Source organism: Heteronotia binoei, chromosome 1 (genome assembly GCF_032191835.1).
Source record: "Heteronotia binoei isolate CCM8104 ecotype False Entrance Well chromosome 1, APGP_CSIRO_Hbin_v1, whole genome shotgun sequence".
In the NCBI taxonomy this organism is placed as follows: domain Eukaryota; kingdom Metazoa; phylum Chordata; class Lepidosauria; order Squamata; family Gekkonidae; genus Heteronotia; species Heteronotia binoei.
In genome coordinates this window covers 148,630,695-148,654,636 of record NC_083223.1, presented here as the reverse complement: position 1 = coordinate 148,654,636, position 23,942 = coordinate 148,630,695, and the positions used below count along the sequence as shown (strand labels likewise).

Here is a 23,942-nt window from a genome sequence, read left to right as displayed (position 1 = left end):
AAGAGCCATCAGAGGCTGATGGACTGCTTTGGTGGGCCACCGCGCGTGTCCCCTTCAACGTACAGACGTGGGACCGGCGCCTAAGAAACCGGCTCAAAGCCAACTACCAGCCCCCCCAACGGCAGGGACCCCCCTCACTCCCAACGAGCCTCACCGCCATAAGCCTTTGTAAAGGCTCATTTGGCGGCACCTCCCGCCGGGAGAGTGGCATCTGCACCAAACAAACTCCATTTGGGAGCAGAGGCACGGAGACAGTAGAGGGAGCCGGCGGAGCTCGCCGGGGGGGTACCCCACATGATGATCCACAGCCCCCAAGGGGCACAGGAGTCAACCCTATTCAAACAACAACTAGCGGCTCCCCGTCGGGGGAGCGGTGAAGAGACCCTTCCCCCCCACCTTCCGCAGACTGAGCAGCATCGAGGCCAGGTCAGGCCCCGACTCCAAAACCTCCCGGAGGGAGCGGGAGACCCGAGGGAAGGCCAGGCCCGGCGTCATCACAAAGACAGCTATCTACCTCGTGGGACTTCTGGGGGGGGGCAGCCAAGGAGGAGCAGGCCCAACAGAAGGCGACGCACAAAGAACAAGTGGGAAGCGGGGGGGAAAGCGGCTGGCGACCAGGCAGTCCTCCGGCGGGGCGCCCCAGGAAAGGAGCAGCCAAAAGAGGTGATGAGCCTAGCAGGCACAATAGAGACCATGCGGGACCCCCACAGCCCCGCTGATGATGACAGCGAGGGCTCGGAGGCAGCGTGGCCAGGAGTCGGGGGGGGGAGCGTGGCCCAGGCATCTGCCCCCACCGGGAGCCAAGGCCCAGCACCACATTGGAGGGGAGGGCGGGGGCGGTCGACGGCGACCCCTGGAGGATCTCTGGGGCAGAGCTGCGACGATCCATTTGGGTTGCCAAGGCGGCAGCTGGAGATCTCCCACTTTTGTACCCAATCTCCAAGCAAGAGGCATTTGCAATATTCGCTCCATAAGACGCACACACTTTCCCCCCCACTTTTTTTTGGGGGGGGGAAGTGTGTCTTATGGAGTGAAAAATACGGTAGATGATGATGCACAAGCTACCTTTGTTCTTCACTAGCTAACATGGAAGAAAAGACAAAAAAAATTTTTAAAAATAGAACATATGTATATTGACTAACTCGTTTTGTTCCAACTTAAGCTAATGAACTATTTGGCTGGTAAAGAAATAAAATTGTGTTACCTGGAGTACTAGCGAGGCTTGATCCTACACCAACAAGGATCCCATGAGTTAAAAACAATACACGTAAATCATAAGTATACGAAGAACTTATTAAGCCAAACATGACAACCAGAGCTCCAATTATTGCCACTTTTATGGCTCCATACTTCTGCAGAAGTTTTCCAGAAACTGGACCAAAAATCATAATGAAAGCATAGCTGACAGATCCAATCCAAGCTAAAAAAAAAACATACCATTGTAAGTATTTTCCTGCACAGAATCACACATCATTATACCATAAAATGAACTACCACATACTTCACTACAGTAAATTACTGTGTCTATGGAAAAGCAGATATACATGAGTTACTTTAATGAGTTTTAAGTTGTAAAATATTCTGTTTCTTCTACGTTATATATTAGTGCAATCCTAAGCAGTTATACCCTTCTATGCCCACTGATTCTAATGGACTTAAAAAGGGATAATTATTCTTAGCATGGCACTGTGAAAGCATCAAGCCAGGAACTTCCGGTATGATGGCGTGGTGAAGCGGAGCGTTTTTGCCGGACTCTGGTGAACGCTTCGTTTAGCAAGCTTCTGAGAGGTCCTCTTTTAGAGGATACCTCTTAAAGAAGTGTCTGGGGACACTTCACAGTCTGGGGAGCTGGCAGGAGTTTCAAAGGGGAAGTGGAGGCTTACCTTTTCAAGCCCAACCTTTCCCCGTCCGGGGCTTGCTAACGCTTTGGCGTTTAAACTGGGCCGCCGGGAAGAAGCCGACAGGGTAACAGAGACTCTCAAAACTGAAGCCCTGCTGGTGTTCTCAATGGCTAAATAATTTGGTTGATAATTTTGTTGAACTGACGGAGAGGGCAGAGAGAAGTGGAAGGAGTGTGGAATGAAATGAACATGAAAGTGGCGGTGGAAACAGAGAGAGAGGTGGCGGAGAGAAAGTGAGCTGAGCGGCGGAGAGGTGGAGAGACGGAGGACGGAGAGAGTGTGAGTCTGGGACGGTGCGAGGAGGGGAAAGAAAGGACAGTTGTAATTGGAATGAAGAAAGGGAAAGAGGAAGAAAAAGACCTGATTTGGAAGACGGTGTAGAGGATTTGAACGAGAGAACTGAGGTGGAAATGGCGATGAGAGCAGTGTGAATGGTGAAAAGTAAGAATGGAAATATAGATGAAAATGGCACCGGCTGCTGGAAAGAACTGTGAGTAAGGGAAAGTTAAGGCTGGGAATAGCATGTAGGAGAGGGTTTGTGTAAGAAGGAACTATATGGGACTAAAGTAAGTGAATGGAGAAGACCGAAGGTAGTTGGAAATTGGAAAATAGAAGGACAGGAAAGTTTAAATGAGGAAGAGGTGGTTTTTAGTGATCTTTGTATTGCGGCTACCTCTTCCTTGAAGAGTGGTAGAACATTGTGGTAGAAGGAGAAAGAATACACTGAGATACTCTGAGACACTGAAGAGGAAGATTTCTGAATAGGATATATAGGATATATAGAAAGAAGAAGGACGAGGAAAAATAGAAGAAAGAAGAAAGAAAAAGGAGACTAAAAGTATATAGTTCTGATAATATTGGTTTTATAGAACATTGATAAAGATTTAAAGGAACTGGTTACTTATTTATTGTTGGGAAAGCCATTATGATGCATGAACTATATTATTGTATCTTATTTTGTAACTGATTGGGGAACATGCATTTTATAGAGTAATGGATTGTATTTGATATACTAATTAACGTTTTGATTGGAATTTAAGTTGGAATTAATTGGAATAATTAATTAGCTACTTAATTGATTAGTTTAGGAATACAAAGGATTAATTAATTTAGTTAGTAAGGACTGATTAAGAATAAGGTAGTGAAGTAGTTAGACCCCTTTTATAGTTATAAGTAGTGTTACTGGTGATTAAATGCAAGTAGTTGGAAGAAATGAACAACTGTTGAATTCTTAAGAAATGGAGACTAAAATTAAGAAATTTGGACAGGGTACCCCACCAGGGGGAAGTAAATCAGGGTCATCTGTGATAAATCAGGAAGCCTTAGAAAAATTACAAAATATAATGATAGCTGGATTTAAACAAAACCAAGGGGCCTTGGAAGAAATTAAGACTAAATTAATGGGAGAAATTAAGAAAACAAATGAGCAAGTGGTGGAATTCCAAAAATAGTTGTTAGGCAATACACAAAAAGTACATGAATTTTCGGCAAAGGTAGGAAAACTAGAGGATCAAGGAGAAGCAACGTCAGCTAGTATACGGGAAAATAAAGCCAATTTGTTGGAGTTAGAAGATAGAATTGCAAGATTGGAAATGGATAAAGTGGCGTTCGTTTTAAGATTTCAAAATATTCCCGAGGAAAAGGGAGAGAACATAGAAAATAAGATTATTGAACTGTTGACTATAGGTGAAGAAGAAATGCTGGAAAATGGAAAGATCGAGATTTAACGGGCTAGAAGAGTCGCTTCAGCTCATACAAAAAGACTTAATATACCAAGGGAGGTTCAAGTTAGATTTACCCGAACTGTGATATGCGAGAAGACTGAGAGTAGTAAGGGAAAAGGGTTTGAAATGTGAAGGCAATAATATCAAAGTTTTAAAAGATGTACCCTGGCCTATAAAAAAGAGATGATTTGAATATAAAAAACTGACAACGTGGTTAATGAAACACTCCATACAATTCAGATGGCTGATACCAGAAGGAATTTTTTTCACTCACCAAACTAAGAGGTACAATATAGTATCAATAGAAAAGATGGAAGAGTTCTGGGATAAATTTGTGGAGTCTCGTAGTCAGGAGTCGGAGTCTGGGGAAGACCGAGAAGAGGAATATGAACCAAATAGAATGGGGAAAGATGAACTGAAAAGGGAAAGAGTGAAGTCAAGACTTCAAACAAAAAAGGACCAAAGGAAAATATCAGATAGCAACACGGTAGTAGGATGACTACCAAGGCAGGATTACAGATTATAACTGTAAATGTAAATGGATTAAATGAACGAAGAAAAAGAAGAAGGACATTCTTGCAATTGCAAAAAATAAAATCTCAAATAGTTTGTTTACAAGAAACGCATATTAGGAAAAATGACAAAATATTTGCAAAGTAAGAAATTGGGACAGCTTTACCACTCATGTGATTTTGGGAAAAAAGGGGAGTGGCTATATATGTACAGAAGCAGATAAAATCTAATCTGTTATATAGTGATGAGGCCGGGAGGATTTTAATAGTAGAAGTAGAAATTAACGAAACCAAAGTAATTCTGGGTAATATATGTGCTCCGAATGATAACCAAGAGAGATTTTACATGATGTTACATGAGAAATTGCTTGAATGTGGAGTGGAAAATTGTTGTATTTTTGGAAACTATAATGCCGTGTTTGATGTAGAAAAAGATAAGAAAATTGAGAAATTGAGAAATTGAAGGCAAAAAAATCTCATAGTACGTTACCCAAAGCTTTTTATAAAATGGCTGATGAATTTAATTTGATAGACGTTTGGAGAATGAAAAACCCACAGACGAAAGATTTTACCCATTATTCCCAAACTCATAAATGTTGGTCCAGAATAGACATGTGTTGGATGTCTGCTGCATTAACTTTATTAGTTAATCAAGCGAATATTTTGCCGATGACATTTGCTGATCATAGCCCAGTACAAGTGAACTTGCAAGATTCCCCGAGAAGCTTCCGATGGACTCTGAACTTACAAATTTTAAAAGAGAAAGCGTTCTTAGAAAGAGCTAAGAAGGAAATAAAGATCTTTTTTGAATGTAATGTTAAAAAAGACACGTCTATGCAAGTAATCTGGGATGCCTTCAAAGCTTTCTTCCGAGGCATCGCAATCAGTTATGCTGCAAATAGAAAGAAAGAATGGATGAAATCATATAATGAGTTAGTAACAAAATTATGAGAACATGAGAAACAGCAAAAAGTTAAAAATACAAAAGAAATGAAATTAAAGATATAAACTATACAGCATGAAATAAACCTAATGCTTACCGAAGAATTGGAGAAGAAACTGAAGTGGGCAAAACAAAATTATTTTGAAAGTGCCAACAAAACTAGTAAGTGGTTGGCGTACAAACTTAAGAAAGAAAGAGAAAAAAGAATTATAAGATCTTTAAAAAATGAAGAAGGGGAAAAGGTTGTACAAAAGGACTTAATTAAAGGAATTGTTCAAAATTTTTATCAGAACTTATATAAAAAACAGGAGATTTTTGAACAATCCCAAGAAGAATATATGGAGAATGTTAAGATGAAACAATTAACCAAGGAGCAACAGGAAATGTTAGAGAACCCCATTACAATACATGAAATAATTGAAGCTATAAAAAGACAGAAAAGTAACAAAACACCGGGTCCAGATGGATTACCGATTGAAGTCTTTAAATCTTTTGAGGAGGTTCTTCTGATTCCTTACAAAAAGGTGATAGAAGAAATACAAGAAACTGCTCTGATGCCAACATCCTGGAGAGAGGCATTGATCTCATTGATCCATAAAGAAGGGACGGATCCATCGGACATTAGAAACTATAGGTCGATCTCGCTTCTAAATGCTGATTATAAAATTTTTGCAGCAATTTTATCCAACAGGCTTAAAAAGGTAATTTCTACAATAGTTCAGGAAGACCAAACAGGTTTTGTGCCAGGAAGGATGATGCGTCAAAACATAAGATTTATTCTAAACATCTTAGAATATTACTGAGAATTTCAATTGGAAATTTATTATAAAATCATTAGCAGCAGTTGGTTGTAGAAACATTCAGAAAACTAGTGGAAGCTATCTACACCAAGCAAAGTGCTAAGATAAATTTTAATGGATGCACCACTGATTTAATAGACATAGAAAAGGGAACTAGGCAAGGATGTCCCTTGTCTCCCTTACTTTTTGTCCTAACTTTGGAATTTTTAACAAAGACACTAAGAGAAGATGCTGAAGTTAGGGATGCAAAAATTAAAAATGAAGAGTTTAAAATTCAGGCCTTTGCAGATGATTTGTTATTTATATTAGAAGATCCCAATTCTTCTATTGGACATCTGAATGAAAGACTAAAACAATACGGTGAGGTATCGGGATTCAAAGTTAATGTACAAAAAACCAAATTTCTGATCAAAAATATGAGTAAGGAGTAAATTGAGCAGTTAGAAATGAGATCGGGGTTTAAGCATGAAAAGAAAATAAAGTATCTAGGTATTTATTTAACGAATGATTTGAAGACACTACAACAAGACAATTATGAAATTTTTTTAAAAGAAATCAGAATAGACCTGGATAGATGGAGAGATCTGCAGATTTCACTCTTGGGGCGAGTGGCAACAATCAAGACGAACGTATAACCTAGAGTTTTATTTCTGTTTCAGATGGTTCCAATTATCTTACCAAAAACCTTTTTTCAACAATTCAATAAAATGGTTATGTCATTTATTTGGCAAAATAAAAAACCGAGAATAAAATTAAAAGTTTTGCAAGACAGCAAACTAAGAGGAGGGTTTGCATTACCTGAATGGAGACTATACTACAAAGCGTGCTGTTTAGTATGGGCAAAAGATTGGCTTGTATTGGAAAATAAAAGATTGTTAATACTTGAAGGGGCAGGATTAGTAAAAGGCTGGCATGATTATATTTGGTATAAGAATCCTCAGAGAAACAATATTTTTTTAAGACATGAGATAAGGAAGTCGATATACAGTGCGTGGATAGAGGTTAAAAATGTGCTTTATACTTATACACCAGATTGGTTATCTCCGGTTGAGGCTTCTACGCATCCAAATTTATACGATTGGGGAACTAATTATAACTATGGCCTATTGCTGGATAAAGAGAATAACTTGAAATTAGATGACAACGTAAAATTGGACTGGTGGATTAGATGTCAGGTAAAGTCAAGATATCAATCGGATAAAGAATTAGGTTTTTCCAAAACTTTAAATGAATTTGATACATTAATTCAAGATAATCAGAAACTTATCTCAAACATGTATAATTGGCTATTCCAAATTAAAATGCAAGATGAAACTGTGAAAGAGAGTTGGATAAAATGGTTAAAAGACTTTGGATTTACTACTGATTTCGCAGAATGGGAAAAACTTTGGAAGCAAAATGTAAAGTTGACAAAATCCTCGGTTTTTAAAGAAAATTTATACAAAATGATGTACCGCTGGTATCTTACCCCAGAAAGGTTGGCTAAAATATATCCAAACTACTCAAACAAATGCTGGAAATGTAGAAAAATTAAGGGGTCACTATATCACATACGGTGGCAGTGCAAATATGCCATAAAATACTGGAACCAGATTAGTATCTGGAGCCAAAATTTTTTAAAAATAAGGTTCCAACAATCACCGGAACTGTATTTATTGAGTATTTGTAAAGAGAGTATTCCCAAAACGGAGAAAAAACTATTACTTCATATAATCACGGTTGCTAGAATTCTATATGCAAAATACTGTAAAGTTGTTAAAATACCTGATAGAGAAGAATTTTTATTGAAATTATTTGAAGCCGCTGAAATGGATACACTGACTACAAGGTTAAGAGATGGAAATTTACAAGAATGTAGAAAGACATGGGACCCAATATATGTTTGGGCCAGAAACTTGGGAATTGATATGAGAAAATAGAAATGGTATAATAGTAATACCCATTGAACATATGAACATAGGGTGCTGATCATATGAACATATGAAGCTGCCTTCTACTGAATCAGACCTCTGGTCCATCAAAGTCAGTATTGTCTACTCAGACTGGCAGCGGCTCTCCAGGGTCTCAAGCTTTGGTTTTTCACACCTATTTATCTGGACTCTTTAAGCTCCTTGTATGTATGGGTGGAAGGGTGGTAGGTGTGGGTGCAAGAGTTAGAAGATGTATGATGTATATTATGTTAGAATCATGTTGTTATGTATGCATGTTGTTATGTATGTATGTTATGTTTGGAACAATAAACTTTAAAAAATTTTTAAAAAAGAAAGCATCAAGCCATACTTTACCCTAATTAAAATGTGATGATGACCTACCAATCTTAGAGTTACTAGACTGAAAAGTCTCAAGAAGGGACAACATATAAACACCAAAACTATTGTGGAAGCCAGTGATCAACATAGAATGAACAAATGCTGCCAGCACCACAACCCAACCCCAGCCACCGTCTGGTGGGGGATATAAAAAAGAAACTTCTGTGCTGATATCATCTATCGTGAACCTCCTCTGCAACCTGCGTTTTGCCAAGCGCAGCATAGTTCGAACTCGTTTTATTTTAAACATGACAAAGAATGGAGACCTGTAAAGAAATGAATAACTGTTAGTCTCTAAAGCAGAACAAAAAAGAATCCAATGGCACCTTTAAGACCAACAATGTTTTATTCAGGGTGTCAGCTCACACCCCAAATAAAACTTTGTTAGTTAAAGGTGCCACTGGACTCTGTATTCTAAAACAAAAGAAGTATTTAGTGTATCCCTCAATTAAAACTCATAGAAGCACAAATCACAACAAAGAGAAAACTGAAATGACTACATAAATAGCAAATGTCTAAAAATATGCAATATGAAAATTCAGTGGTATCCATTCTTATTTTCTCACAAGAAAATGAACAGAGCACAAGTAAGTTATTAAGTGATAAATTAAATTGGATCTTTCAGAAATACAATGCCTTTGAGTATAATTAATCTGGTGTAGCTAACTGCATTTACCCCAAAAGTCAATAATCCTGAATATAACATGATTGTCCTAAAAAAAAAAAAACTTATTACATTTATTTATTAACAACAATCAAAACAGGAACATAAAAAAGTGAGTACAATTACTAAATTTATCTAATCCATAGCCATGTTAAAGAATTTCCCAGGACACTCTTTTCATTTATAGGCAGTAAATATAACAGCATATTCAGATATAATCAAGAGATTAGATTTAGATAGTGTCAGTAATCAAACCACTTACCTAATATAACTTGGCTGAAGAAAAAAAATCTTTTATTCTAATTATGTAGACAACAGTGTTAAGTGGAAAGTAACAGATATATGAAACAATTCCATAAAGCTTTTTTCCCCCAAATAATAAATTGATTTTTTTTTTTGCCTGGAAGAGAATGAAATAACATCAAGATTAACCAGGAAACAGCATTAAGATATAGAGTGTTGAAAATAATTACCGTACCTCCTTACAGTCTAAAAATCTCTTTAAAAAAACAATTTTTAAAAAATTTGTTTACACTGCAGTCTGCATTTGGAACAGCATTTTATTGCTTAAAACAGTCATTTATCAAGAGCAAGATAAACACGTTTCACTGAAAGCAAAAAACCATATTGCCATATCATGTTCTTTAGACAGAACAATCCTAAACAGGTCTAGCCACAATCTGACCCAGTTCTGTTCAGTGGGGCTACTCTCAGGATAGCATCCTAGGATTGCACTGAGCATCTTCTGGAGGAGGCTCTTCCTTCTTTCTGTCCTTCCCAATCTATTATATCATAAAACCCTCTGTGTTTTATTATAAAACCCTCTGTGATCATCTTTCCCCTTGAAATGTCTAACTGCAGATCATTTTTACTCTCCACTGTATCTTATCAAAGGCTGCCATGTTATTTATAGTTTAGTGTACATTCTATTGAACAAAGTAGTGGAAATAGGCTTGGGCTGCATGGTAGTATCTGATCCACTAAGGGTCAACTCCATGGTTTCGCAATGTTTTTGTTTCTTAACACAGTTTTAAAAAAATTATTATTATCAGGCAGGATATTGCAGTTTATGGTATTCAAACTGTATTCTGGCTAATTAATAGGAAACAGAAACTGATTTCACACAAGGCTTGTTCCAGGTGGAGAGCCCTTTTGCTCCCGGGGCTTCTCTCCATTTTCACACAAGTTGCCCTGGAGCTAAGAGTTGGCATGGCACTCTTCCACAGCAAGCAAGATCCTCTTCCAAGTGATTTCTGCTTGCCACGGAAGAACGGCGCGCCAACTCGCAGCTCTGGGGCAACTTGTGTAAAAACTGAGAGAAGTGCCGGGATCAAAAGGGCTCTCCACTCGGAACAAACCCTAGTGCGAAATTGGTCAGAGGGCGAATATAAATGGGCAATTTTCACAGAGGCGGGTGGTACGCAGTGGGGTACCACAGGGCTCAGTACTGGGTCTGATGCTTTTTAACTTGTTCATTAATGATTCGAAGTTGGGAATAAGCAGTGAAGTGGCTAAATTTGTGGATTACGCCAAATTGTTCAGGGAAGTGAGAACCAAGGAGGACTGTGAGGCACCCCAAGGGATCTGTCGAGGCAGGGCAAGTGGGCGTTAACAAGGAAAATGAAGTGCAAAGTAATGCACATTGAGGCCAAAAATACTAACTATAAAATCACATTAATAGGGTCCAAACTGACAGAGACTGACCCAAGAGAGGGATCTTGGAATTGTGGTAGATAATTCACTGAAAATGTAGAGACCGTGTGCAACGGCAATAAAGGAAAGGAAAGGTCCCCTGTGCAAGCACCAGTCGTTTCCGACTCTGGGGTGACGCTGCTTTCACAACGTTTTCACGCCAGACCTTTTTACAGGGTGGTTTGCCATTGCCTTCCCCGGTCATTACACTTTCCCCCCCAGCAAGCTGGGTACTCATTTTACCGACCTCGGAAGGATGAAAGGCTGAGTCAACCTCCAGCCGGCTACCTGAACCAGGAATCGAACTCAGGTCTGTGAGCAGAGGGCTCCAACTGCAGTACTGCAGCTTTACCACTCTGCGCCACAGCAATAAAAAAGACCAACAAATCAGCCAGTATCATAATGCTCCTGTATAAATTGATGGTGCGCCCTCATATGTTGTACTGTATACAGTTCTGGTCACCACACCTCAAAAAAGATATTATAGTATTGGAAAAAGTGCAGAACAGGGCAATTAGAATGATTAAAGGGTTGGAACATTTTCCCTATGAAGAAAGGTTAAAGCATTTGGAGCTCTTTAGCTTGGAGAAACGTCAACTGATGGGTGACATTATAGAGATTTACAAGATCATGCATGGGATAGAGAAGGAAGTACTTTTCTCCCGTTCTCACAAAACAAGAACTTGTGGCCACTCAATGAAATTGCTGAGCAGTTGGGTTAGAACAGATAAACGGGAGTACTTATTCAACCAAAGAGTGATTAACACATGGAATTCACTGCCACAGGCGGTGGTGGCAGCTACAAGCATAGATGGCTTCAAGAAGGAATCAAGTTGTACCTTTAAGACCAACAAAGTTTTATTCAGAATGTAAGCTTTCGTGTGCTAAAAGCACACTTCTTCAGACAAGGGAATAAGGTACAGCGGGCTGAAATAGATCTATTTCAGCCCATTGTACCTTATTCCCTTGTCTGAAGAAGTGTGCTTTTAGCACACGAAAGCTTAAGTTCTGAATAAAACTTTGTTGGTCTTAAAGGTGAAACTTGACTCCTGCTTTGTTCAACTGCTTCAGACCAACACGGCTGCCCACTTGGATCTGGCATCAAGAAGAGCAAAGGTCCATCAGTGGCTATTAGCCACAGGATCAGGGGTGTCAAACATGCGGCCTGGAGGCTAAATCAGGCCCCCGGAGGGCTCTTATCAGCCCCCCAAACAACTGGCTATCATCTGCTTCCTTCTCCCTCTCTTTTGCTTCCTTCTGCATAACAGCTTGCTTTGCAAGGCTTGCTCAATTGCACAGGAGCTACAGAGCAAAACCTCTATTTTCTCCATTGGTTGAGGCTTCTCCCTTGAGGAGGAAGGGGAAAAGGCAGAGCTTATTTATTCAGGCTCTCTCAATTGCACAGTAGACCTACTGAGCCAAGCCTCTCTTCCTTCCCCTCCTGGTCCCCAGGGGAAGGAAGGAAGGAAAGAGCCAGAGCTTCCTTTGCCCAGTTCCCTGGATCCCATAGGAGATACAAAGAAAGCACCTTTAATACCAACAAGTGTGAGTGTTTTAAGCATGTTTTAAGTTTTTATTTTTAAAATAATATTTAGTTGTGTTTGTCTGTGTCCTTTATAAAGTTTATATCTTTGCTACCTACTCTTAAATAGGCATACACATTATCAACATTGGGAAGAACTTCCTGATTGTTAGAGCGATCCTTCAGTGGAACAGGCTTCCTTGGGAGGTGGTGGGCTCTCCTTCCTTGGAGGTTTTTAAACAGAAGCTAGATGACCATCTGACAGCAATGAAGATCCTGTGAATTTAGGGGGAGGTATTTGTGAGTTTCCTGCATTGTGCAGGGGGTTGGACTAGATGACCCTGGAGGTCCCTTCCAACTTTATGATCCTACACATTGCCTGGTCCAACATGGCCCAGCCCAACCTGACATGGCCCGGCCCAACAAGGTCTTATTTATATCAGATCCAGCCCTCATGAGTTCAACACCCCTGGTTTAGATGGAACTCTCTGTCTGGGGCAGTGATGCTCTATATTCTAGGTGCTTGAGGGAGGGGGGCAACAGTGGGATGGTTTCCAGTGTCCTTGTCCCACTGATGGACCTCCTGATGGCAGCTGGGTTGTTTGTTTGTTTTTGGCCACTGCGTGACACAGAGTATTGGACTGGATGGGCCATTAGCCTGATCCAACATGGCTTCTTTTCTGTTCTTATACAATATATAAGGGTTTTCCAAGCTGCTTACGCTATAAAAAAGATATTTTCATCTTTTAAGAAATAATTGATAAGTATTCAGTCAATCACCCTTCACTGGTACACAGTATAAATATAAAGAGGTAGTGCAAAGTCAGAAAAAGGAAATCTCCCTAATATTGAGTATTAATCACTAAAGCATGAAGCTGTATGAGGAGTGATCAATCTCTTCAGTAATAATTCTGTACAGGTAACTAGTCTTCTGTCTGTAGAGCAGTTGTAAGTTTATTTATTATAGGTCTTAGTCAAAATCTTGTATCTCAGTCAATGATCACTCATTGTCTTTTAAGAACTTTATTTAAAATAATTCTAGTTATCCTTGAGCAAATTATAGAAGAGTTGATTTTATACCCTGCCATCACTACCCAAAGGAGTCTCAGAGCATCTTACTATCATCCTTCCCGTCCTCTTCCCACAACAGGCACCTTGTGAAGTGTTCCCTCTAAGCTGAACATCTTTGACAAGGATATGAACTAGCTCACAGATTTTTGGCCTCCAGCTCACACATTTTTGTCTTAGCTCAGGAAAAATATCCCCAGAGCAAACTAATTTATTCAGTAGCTCACAACTTTAATGCCAGTAGCTCACAAAGTAGAATTTTCTCTCACAAGACTCCATGGCTTGGAGAGAACATTGCTTGTGAGGTAGCTGGGGCTGAGAGAACTCTGAGAGAACTATGACTGACCCAAGGTCACCCAGTTGGTTGTATGCGAAGGAGTGGGGAATCAAACCTGGTTCTCCAGATTAGAGTTCACTGCTCTTAACCACTATACCACACAGGCTCTCCAGCCAGCAAGAACCACTATATGGAAAACACTAGAATATGTAAATGAAACAATAAATAAAAAGCATACATGTCAACCCTTCTCCTACCTAACTGAAATGCAATTTGTAAAGTTTTTATCAAGTCTTTTCAGAAAATATAGGAGTATCATCACAATCCAGTTAGAGGTAGAGGAACTAGAGATCAAATTGCCAACATTCACTGGATTATGGAAAAAGCACAGGAATATCCAAAAAACATCTATTTCTGCTTCATTGACGATGCTAAAGCATTTGATTGTGTGGATAACAACAAACTGTGGCAAGTCCTTAAAGAGATGGGAGTACCAGACCACCTCACACATCTCCTGAGAAATCTGTATAAGGATCAAGAAGCCACTGTCAGAACACGATATGGAACAACTGATAGGTTTAGAATAGGAAAAGGTGTTTGACAAGGATGTATATTGTCACCCTGCTTATTTAATTTATATACAGAGTACATCGTGCGGAATGCTGGCCTGGATGAATCACAAACCAGAATTAAGATTGCCAGGAAAAACATCAATAACTTCAGATATGCAGATGACACCACTCTAATAGCAGAAGGTGAAGAGGACCTAAAGAACCTCTTGTTGAGGGTAAAAGAGGAGAGCACAAAAGTAGGCTTGAAATTCAACATCAAAAAAACTAAGATCATGGCATCCGGCTCCATCACACCTTGGCAAATAGAAGGGGAAGACATGGAAATCATGACAGACTTCACATTTCTAGGATTCAAGATCACTGCAGATGGTGACTGTAGCCATGAAATTAAAAGACGTTTGCTTCTTGGGAGGACAGCTATGGCAAACCTAGGCAGTATAATAAAAAGTAGAGACATCACCCTGCCAACAAAAGTCCATACAGTCAAAGCAATGGTATTCCCAGTAGTAATGTATGTCTGTGAGAGTTGGACCATAAGGAAGGCCAAGCGCAGAATAGATGCTTTCGAATCGTGGTGCTGGAGAAGATTCTTGAGAGTCCCTTGGGCTGCAAGATCAAATCAGTCAAGTCCTAAGGGAAATCAACCCTGACTGTTCCCTGGAAGGTCAGATGCTGAAGTTCAAATACTTTGGCCACCAAATGAGAAGGGAGCACTCACTGGAGAAGACCCTGCTGCTGGGAAAGACAGAAGGCAAAAGAAGAAGGGGACGGCAAAAGATGAGATGTCTGGACAGCGTTACTGATGCAACTAACATGAATTTGAATGAACTTCGAAGGATGGTGGAAGACAGGAGGGCCTGTAGTTCAGGGTGTGGCTATTTTACACAGCCATAATTATTTGAGCCTCACGTGACTTTATTAAGCTATCAAAAACATTATCTCGAAAGAAGTGAAGTTAGACACCTCTGAGTATCCCTAAGAATACTTGTTGAAAACTCTGCTCCATTTGTTCTAGGATTAATTCTGGGCATAATGAGCAATTCATTGGCCCATGAGCAATTCATTGTCATTTGCTTCCTTCTCTCTCTCTCTCTCTCTTGCTTCCTTCTGCATCACAGCTTGCTTTGCCAGGCTTGCTCAATTGTGTAAGAGCTACAGAGCAAAGCCTCTATTTTCTCCATTGGCTGACCAGCACATGAAGCAACTTATGTACAAAAACTCATAATGCCCAGCTATTTCATGTTTTCCCCTGGATCCTAGGCTCAAAGCATTGACCATGAGATTTCTGCAATGAATATCAATAAATCCAAAGTAGGTTTGCAACTTACACACACACACACACACACACACCTGAACAACATACTGAAGATTGCTATAGTACAGGCATTGTCTCCAGATTCTAATGCAATAAATCAAAGCAAGAGGTGTTAGTTATCAGAGACTGTTAAATAAACAAAATATTGCAAGAGTGCTAATCATTTGAGTATACTTTAAGTTTTTAAAAATATCTTTAACTGTATTTCCCTGTGTCCTTTATAAATTTTTGTATCTCTGCTACCTGGTATTACATTTTATGACACACATGGCCCGGCCTGATAAGAAGAAGAAGATGAAGATATTGGATTTATATCCCGCCCTCCATTCCAAAGAGTCTCAGAGCGGCTCACAATCTCCTTTACCTTCCTCCCCCACAACAGACACCCTGTGAGGTGGGTGGGGCTGAGAGGACTCTCACAGCAGCTGCCCTTTCAAGGACAATTTCTGCCAGAGCTATGGCTGACCCAAGGTCATCCCAGCAGGTGCAAGTGGAGGAGTGCGGAATCAAACCCGGTTCTCCTAGATAAGAGTCTGCACACTTAACCACTACACCAAACAAATGAGTTCAATACCCTTGGTTTAGAGACAATTCCTGGTTAGGACTAATCATAGTGGGCCACATTCACTACAAACTATGTTTATACCAAACCAGGGAAGGGAAGTGAGACTGTACAAAAATGAGGAAGAGGAAGTAAGAACCTGTGAATCTCTGAGAAGCAGTCAGTCACCAGGCAGTGGTTTGGTGAAGTAGTTCAGATATCTGTAAGTGTAAGGCCTTGAGTTGAACCACTGGATTGTTCAAACATAATGTTAAATCATGGTTTGTTGCTGTGTGGACAAGCCCTCTGCTTGTGCGCTCCTTCCTTCTCCTGTCTCAAACACAGAGTCAAATAAGGACTTCCACTTTAGCACAAACCATAATCCAGTTTTATATCTAAACTGCTAAACTATGTTATGTTTTCCAAATCCAGCATTCAGACCATGATAAAACCTTTCTTTACAAAACATTTTGAACATATGAAGCTGCCTTAAATCTGCCTAGCTAAGCATCATCTATTCGATCAACAAATCTCCAAGATCCAAACACCTGCTAACAGTAGGAAGTGCAGAAGCCATTGTCCCACCTACTCCAGCACCATCAACTCCATCTGTCCATATTATTCAACATCTTTCTCAATCTCACTACTTTTATCTGGAGGTGCTAAGGATTAAATTTAGTCATTTCTGCATATAACAGCTCTGAAACTGAGCTGTGAGCCTTCCCCTAATATTTCAATGTAACTTTGGTGTAATGCTGAACTATGGTTTGTCTTACACTGGAATAGCAGAGAAGTGGAGGGAAGAGTGTTCGCGGACAGATTGGGATACCAAAATTGTCCTGAAAAGAGTCCTGCCTCCTCCACCACCACACCTCCTCACCAGATCAAAATCGGAAGAGAGGGTGGTAAGTTCCTCCTCTGGCTGTCCTGTACCTCAGCTGGCACAGGGCAAAGCTGGGTGCATTGTGCTTGTGCTCCTCCTCCCTGCCAGGCCAGCAGAGAAACTAGGTAAGAACTGTGTTACTTACATGATCTTTTTCAGACTGACAGAAGATAAATTAAGGAAACTATCTGACTATCTAAATTAAGGAAACTACTTTCCAGATTGGGGGAGGGATGGAGATTGATATTGTAAGTTTTTACTTTTGTGTCTGTATTTATTATTTTATTATTCAGATTTATATTCTGCTCTCCCCACAAGTGGCTTAGGCGGATCTCAACATAAAAACAAAAACATAAATCAATATAAATAACAATTTAGCAACAATAAAACAGTAGTTATGTACTATACATAATTATAATCTACTTTGATTTTCTAAATACTGATGGAAAGTCAAAGTATGAATGCAAGAGATGGAAGGGAACAGGTGGTAATGGGAAGATGAAGCCAGGACTTAGCCTTAAATCTGAGTTACCTTTTATAACCAAAAGTTGGCATGTTGGTCCTCAAGATGACACTCACTTGAGCTGGCACCAGTTAGATCAAAGCCGTGTTTCATTATCAAAATTTCACATCACCTAAGTCTTACATGCTATTAAAAAGCATTTGAGAACATGGCAATAAAGATAACTGTTAAAAACAATACAGTAATTATTCAGCTATGTACCCAGTATCAAAAAAGACATCAGCAAATAAGCTGTTGTGTTTGAAAATACCTGCAGTTATTAATACTGGGTTCACAAGCAGAAAACCGTACACTTTACCACGGTGTAAAGCACAGCCCAATGCAAGTCAGCAACAAGAGCTCTGGTTTTGAATGTGCAGAACTCTAGTTTAAATCCCCGCCAAGCCATGAGGCTAACTCCGACGCCATTCTCATAAGGTCAGTGCGACAGTAAGACCCCCCCCCCATTCCATGTCGTCCTAAGAAAAGGGGCAGAACACAAAGATAATTAACAAGGAATTATATGAGGCCTCATCTTCGCGTCAGAAGGTACTTTCAGAAATAAATCCTCCAAGCAGGTTGCCAAGAAGAAACAGCAGCAGTGACAAAAAGACGAAGAGCACTCTGTTGTATTCTAACGGCTTAGGAGTTGACCGAAAACTGAATTTCAAAGTGAAACTTTTCTCACATGGATCGCGATCCCTCTCGGCCGAACAGCCCTACCAACCGCTCCCTCTTCGCCTTCCTTTACTTGAATTTGGGCGCGAATGAAGGAGCCATCCCCTCGCGCAAAGCCCCGTCCAGGTCTGCCTGACGCACTGCCTGGCGTCTGTTCCTTGAATGCGCTTCAGGCGCTGGAGCATAACTCCTGCTGGCTCCACAGAACGAGGCCCTGCTCTTGCTCCAGCCCCCTCCTCCTCTTGGAGCGCGGTAGTCGTCGGACACGAGGCGGGACAGTGGAGCGACGAGAGCGTGTTGAGGCAACTCAGGTGCCCAATGATGTCTCCGGTGAAAGAGTGGTTGGCGGGAGGATTGGTATAAACAGCTGCCGCAGTTATAAAAAAACCCAGAGTCCTCCAGCAAGCATTAGCCAAAAATCAAAGTCCTCCGACCAATAACGGCTCCTTTCGTAGCAAAGGCAAAGAACCGAGGCACCTGTCTTCCAGCCGCAGAATTTTTCTGGCAGCAAAATAAATGAGTCGCTTAGCAATATGTGATCGATTAACAACAGTTTTGGAGACTCAGCATAAGCCAAGGGAGGAGTGGATTGGCATACTAGGTGGGTGGAATTACATACAGTGAAATCTCAGTGGACTAAACGGTGGCCTGTCCCCAAGGGGAGGGTGCTTAAGAACAGATATCAGTGCCCAGCAGCCTGTGAGGAAGAGCACCGCCTAGAATGGCAAAGTGAAATGACACTGCTGTGTGTTGACCAGCTCAGCTGGACTGCACCTGAGCTGATGCAGGGCAAAGCTAAGTGCCAACTTAGACCTTGCCAGCTGTAATCCGGTCAAAACTCAAACTAGGCATTTGTAATCAGGTCACAACCCAAACTAGGCATTTGTGTACTTGTGCCCCCCCACTAGCCACATGGTATCTAGGCAAATGTAGGGAAAACTGGAGCACCACTGTGCTCATCAGCCACTCTGTGCCCAGGCTAGCTGGGTAAAGCCAGGTGCTGCCATGCCCTTCCTCCCCGGGCAAAGATGGTGCAGTCCTCCCTGACTACTTCATCTGGATCAACACAGGGAGAGTCTGTGCTCCTACTTTCTGACTTTAATGTGCCCATATTGGTGGGCCAGAACTGTGTGTGCTGTCCTTGGCTGCACCACACTCAAATAAGTAGAGGGTGCAGAGTCTCTGCTCTCCTCACCAGCCACTGAAGCTGTCACTGGATGAAGCCAGGTACCACCATGCCTGGGATCCTCTTTACCAGCCCAGCAAAAGCAAAAGAAGCTGTTGTACTCTTCCTTCCCAAATCACAACATGCCCACCCATGCAGAGTAAAGCTGGGCACTGTTGTGCATGTGCTTCTCTTCCCTGGCTGCATGACATCTGGATCAGTTCAGGGTAAACCTGGGCATTGCCATGTTCCTCCTGGTGGACCACACCCCCCAGCCTAACAGAGAGAAGCTGGGTTCCATCAGGCCCATTCTTTCCAGTTTTATCGTTCCTGCACAGGAGCTGGTGGGGCAAAGTAAATCATTGCCGTATGTGAACTTCGTAGCTATGCGTACCTGTATCAGCACAGGAGAACCAAATGTCTCTTTCCTCCTCTCTATTCATACATCTGGATCACCACAAGCAGTGCCATGCTCTATTTTCCTGCCTGTCCCACTGGAAGTGCAACTGCCATCCTGGGCTTTAGCTGGTAAAATAAATGGCCAGTCCCAGTGTGTGTGTGATGGATCATTTGTATGTTTGTTTATACCCTGGTTCCCCACCCCCCCCAATGAGGACCTAAAGTGGCCTACGTTGATCTGCTCCTCCATTTTATCTTAACAGCAACCCTGCGAAGTAGGTTAAGAATCCTTTCAAATACAAGTCTTTCCTGTACTTACACAAAGAAACCAACCACATTTTCTGCATTTCTATGTTCTGTTTAGATGGCCTTCATCTCCTTAGTCATAATTGCTGGTTCTGCTATTCTAGTTCCTTATTGTGAGTGTGCCAAGGTGGGTGAAGTGGTAACTAGTGTTTACTAATTTATACTGGGCATATGCTGTGAGTATCTGAACTTCTGAATGTTTTTCATCTATTGAAGTCTTGATTTCATTAGTAACTTTGTTTCTGTGAACCACTGTGAAGCTGTTGTGTCACTGGCGATATCCTTGATGTCTTCCCACCCACATCCACCCATGCATCTCATCCTCTCAACCACCCCCACACCCTTGGCACTTCACTACTCCTCCTGTGACATTCACTCACCCCCAGCCCTTGCTTTCTTCCCCCCTCCCAACCCTTGCTGTCATCTCACCCACCTCGAATAGGCCTAGAAAGAACCTCCTCCCCCTGCCTGTTACTTACAAACCAAGTTTGGTTGGGTTTTACTGACAAGCAGACTTGGTTGGCTAGGAACAGCCACTGCCTAACAGCTTCCCCAGTCGCCCAACAGGCAGGAGAGAGGAGCGGACTCAACCAATAGAAGGTAAGTACAGTTGACTGGCAGTTGATGTGCCAGTGGCTGATGTGGTATGCACCACAGCCAATGGGAGAACTGGAAAATGCCAGCACACAAGGCTTTTTTATATATAGGTCATCACTACATTACCCTCTTAGTATTATTAATGTAACATTTCCACACGCACATTAGAACAACCAGCAGAGAATGGCTTTTAGAATTTCCATGGTCATTCAGAAGAAACCCAGAGATTCCATTGGCTATTCTTTATCATTTGTTTCAGTACATTCTTGCAGAGATTGCAGATTTTGTTTATCATTTGTTTTAATACATTCTTGCAGAGATTGCAGATGCCTACTTGCTACTTCCTATAGCAGGGGTGGCCAACGGTAGCTCTCCAGATGTTTTTTGCCTACAACTCCCATCAGCCCTAGCCATTGGCCATGCTGGCTGGGGCTGATGGGAGTTGTAGGCAAAAAACATCTGGAGAGCTACCGCTGGCCACCCCTGACCTATAGAGTTTGATTCTTGGGCCTCTTTTCTAACTAGGTATTTAAGATATCTTACCCTTCCTCCAAAGAGGTTTACATCTGGTTCCTAGATTATCCCTCATTCAGTGAGTTGACAGGGCCAAACTTCTTTAGTTTCAGCAATTTGGTTGCATCACAGGACTTTGGTCCATATGTTGTAGAAAAATACATAGTATAAGTCTGTAATAGGAGTGCCAAAAACAGAAGGAAGCCCAGAAACGCAAGTTAATACAGTTTTTAATTGTTCCCAAAATAGCAGCCATTCTATATATATGACTTGAAAGAGCACAGACTGCAACCTAGAATAAGTCTATCAGTCAATAATGTCGGTGGTCAGTTCATCATGAGGACTTATATCTCAGCATCAAAAGCAGCACATATACAGGCATAATTTAAACAAAAGTTTCTTTAAGATGTACTCACTGTTCTCAATTAAAATTTATAAATATATGAAGCAAAAATCACAAAGAGTGGCTTTGATGGCATGAAGATTCCCCTCCCGCACCCTAAAGTAATTATCAATTGCTCATTATCTCATGTGCCTTTAGTTTTCAGTTTTTTGCCCCAGCTTTGAAAAAATGTAATGTAGAAAATAAGATCACATGAAGAAAAAACAAGCTTAAATATAAAATGTCCCTTATAATTGCAGAGTTGCAATATTAAGCTCAGCATTTTTAATCCTGCATTTCATCTTTTATTCAGTCAAATGCAGTTGTGATCAATGGGAGTTGTTGTTTTGCCTTACACATTACAGAATTTAATAGAGGCTTAGAGGGGTATATTATTAGCCAGGTAACTGCCTTTACCTTTTTAATGTTATTCACCTCAAGGCCATGAAAAGCTTCCACTGCCTATTTCCACACCTTACACCTATATTAAAGGTATTTTCTTCAGGCCTGTGGTCAACCTTAGCTATGCCAATGAGCTTGAGGAATCTTCAGGTTCACACGCTCCCTTCCCTCTTGCACATGGACATTTACTTCCATATTCATGGGAACTGTATTTTGCCATTACATCAGAACCAGGATTCCAAAATGTGTTTTCTTCCTTTTTTGGTATCCCGCTTTGCAAGAAAAGCACAAACTAGAGTGCTAGCTTGGACATAATTGAACAAAGGTGGGAATAACTTGGTAAATCAATGTAAACATAGAAGGTAGGGAATGTGTGATCCCAGGGTTCCCCTGGAAAGCTCATTCCAATAGTGGCAAATAATTACATCTAAGTTAAAGTATTGTCCTTACAATTAGTTGAAGTGGATCTCTCATAAGGCATAGATATTGACACCTGTGTTTGAACAACATGATAATCTTTTCCCCTTTTGAAATATTAAGGGAAGCAGTGATGGTGCATACGTGGGACACACAAACTTGGGAGTCTGGTCCCAATGTAATAACAGAGGAATTTGTCTTTTTTAAAAAGTGTGAAGCAGTCTAAATAGTTATGTACTACCTTAACAATTAACAGGCTTATTGTGGCATAAGCTCATATAGGTAAGAGTATACCAGGTATATAAGAATATGGTCAAAATCTTTTTGTTGTGATATTCTCTGATTATGCTGGACATATAATAGTTCCAGTACATCATTCATAAATTTCACTTGTTTGCCAAGAATGGCCAGTATCAGAATTTGCTCTTGAACCATGAGTAGGAGTGGTTCCATGCTTCTTGTATCTCACACAGCACAATCCTTTCATTATTTTCAGAAAGTAATTTCTGAATTTCACCCCAATGAATGCATAAAGCACAGGGTTCATACAGCAGTGCAAGAAGGCCAGAGTTTCTGTTAAATGTTTTGCATAAATCATTTTCTTTTCACTTTGACAATCTTTATCCAGAGTACCCATTGATGATGCATTCAGAATAAGGACTATATTATAAGGAAGTTGACAGATCAGAAAAACAATAACAATTAAGAATATAACACGTATGGCTTTGTTTCTTTTGGAATTCTGAGCCTTCATCAAGGTTTTAACAATGAAGGTATAGCAAAAAATCATGACCAGAAGAGGAATAAAAAATCCAAATAAAAGTTGGAGATACAGTATAAGTAATTTGAACATTACTTTGGTCTCTGAATTGGATTTGTGCTCACAAATGTGTTTTGTCACATTGAGTGAAATTATGTAACTTTGACTGAAGATGAAAGTTGAACTGGAGATCAAAACTGATGATCCCCAGATGGCCAAGCAGATCACTTTACTGTATACTAGAGTCCTTGCCCGAAGCTTAAATGACTTTGTCGCCTGCACAATGGCAATGTATCGGTCCACGCTGATGCAGGCCAAGAGTAGCATGCCACAGTTGAAATTAATTGCATATATTCCTCTAGTGAGCTTGCATATGAAATCACCAAAGATCCAGTCATCCAGAGCATAGTCCACTGCCCTGAAAGGGAGAGTGAAAACAAAGAGTATATCTACAATGGCAATATTGCAGAGACATATGTCAGTCATGGATTCGGATCTCTTATATAAAGAAAATGTCATCACCACAAACGTATTGCCCACAAGGCCCAAGATGCATATTAGTGAGTATGCAAAAGGAAAGAAGAGCTTTGCAAAGTTTCTGACTTCATTCTTGTCACATGGTGATATAATGTGATCGTAATAATCATGGTCATAGGCATAATCTGTGGTGTTTGGTTCCTCCTGAAAGAGTAATGGAATTAGTTAACATTTCACATTTCAGCAGATTTATATAGGAAAACTGAACATGTAGAACAACCCTTAGATTGCATTATTACAAAGCCAGTCCTACTGAAACCAATAGGTCTTTGTTTATGTCTGATAATGTGTTTAAAATAGGTGCCAATACACACAAAGATTAGATTTTAGTTTACTAATTTAAAAGTATTCCAATATGCCCTGACCTGGGTAGCTCACGCAAGCCCAATCTTGTCAGATCTCAGAAACTAAGCAGGGTCCGCTCCGGAGACCTTGAAACACCAGCAGTTGGGAGGACAGAGGCAGGCTTTATTCAGCCACCTCTCTGAATATCCTCCTGGCCCTCAATAAGTGTCAGTCACCAGAGGTCACTATGACTTCCAGGTGCACACACACACACAA

At 40.7% G+C, this 23,942-nt stretch overlaps 2 protein-coding genes across 2 annotated transcripts in view; both read right to left on the bottom strand.

Annotated features, from left to right (window-relative positions):
• LOC132573334 (uncharacterized) overlaps positions 1 to 9,239 on the bottom strand; it is a 54,297-nt gene extending 45,058 nt beyond the window's left edge. Inside the window, exons 1-3 of the mRNA XM_060240873.1 lie at positions 9,116 to 9,239; positions 8,193 to 8,455; positions 1,205 to 1,420 (exon numbers count right to left, since the gene is read on the bottom strand). Of these exons, the coding sequence (XP_060096856.1) occupies positions 1,205 to 1,420; positions 8,193 to 8,439 (463 nt within the window). The 5' untranslated portion in view covers positions 8,440 to 8,455; positions 9,116 to 9,239. The remainder of the gene's footprint in view (positions 1 to 1,204; positions 1,421 to 8,192; positions 8,456 to 9,115) is intronic.
• Positions 9,240 to 22,454: 13,215 nt separating this feature from the next.
• CCR6 (C-C motif chemokine receptor 6) lies at positions 22,455 to 23,537 on the bottom strand (the record flags this gene model as incomplete). The annotated part of the gene is made up of 1 exon (XM_060240775.1): positions 22,455 to 23,537. A coding segment is annotated over one exon (1,080 nt), but the record flags the coding sequence as incomplete, so codon positions are not given.
• Positions 23,538 to 23,942: the final 405 nt, after the last annotated feature.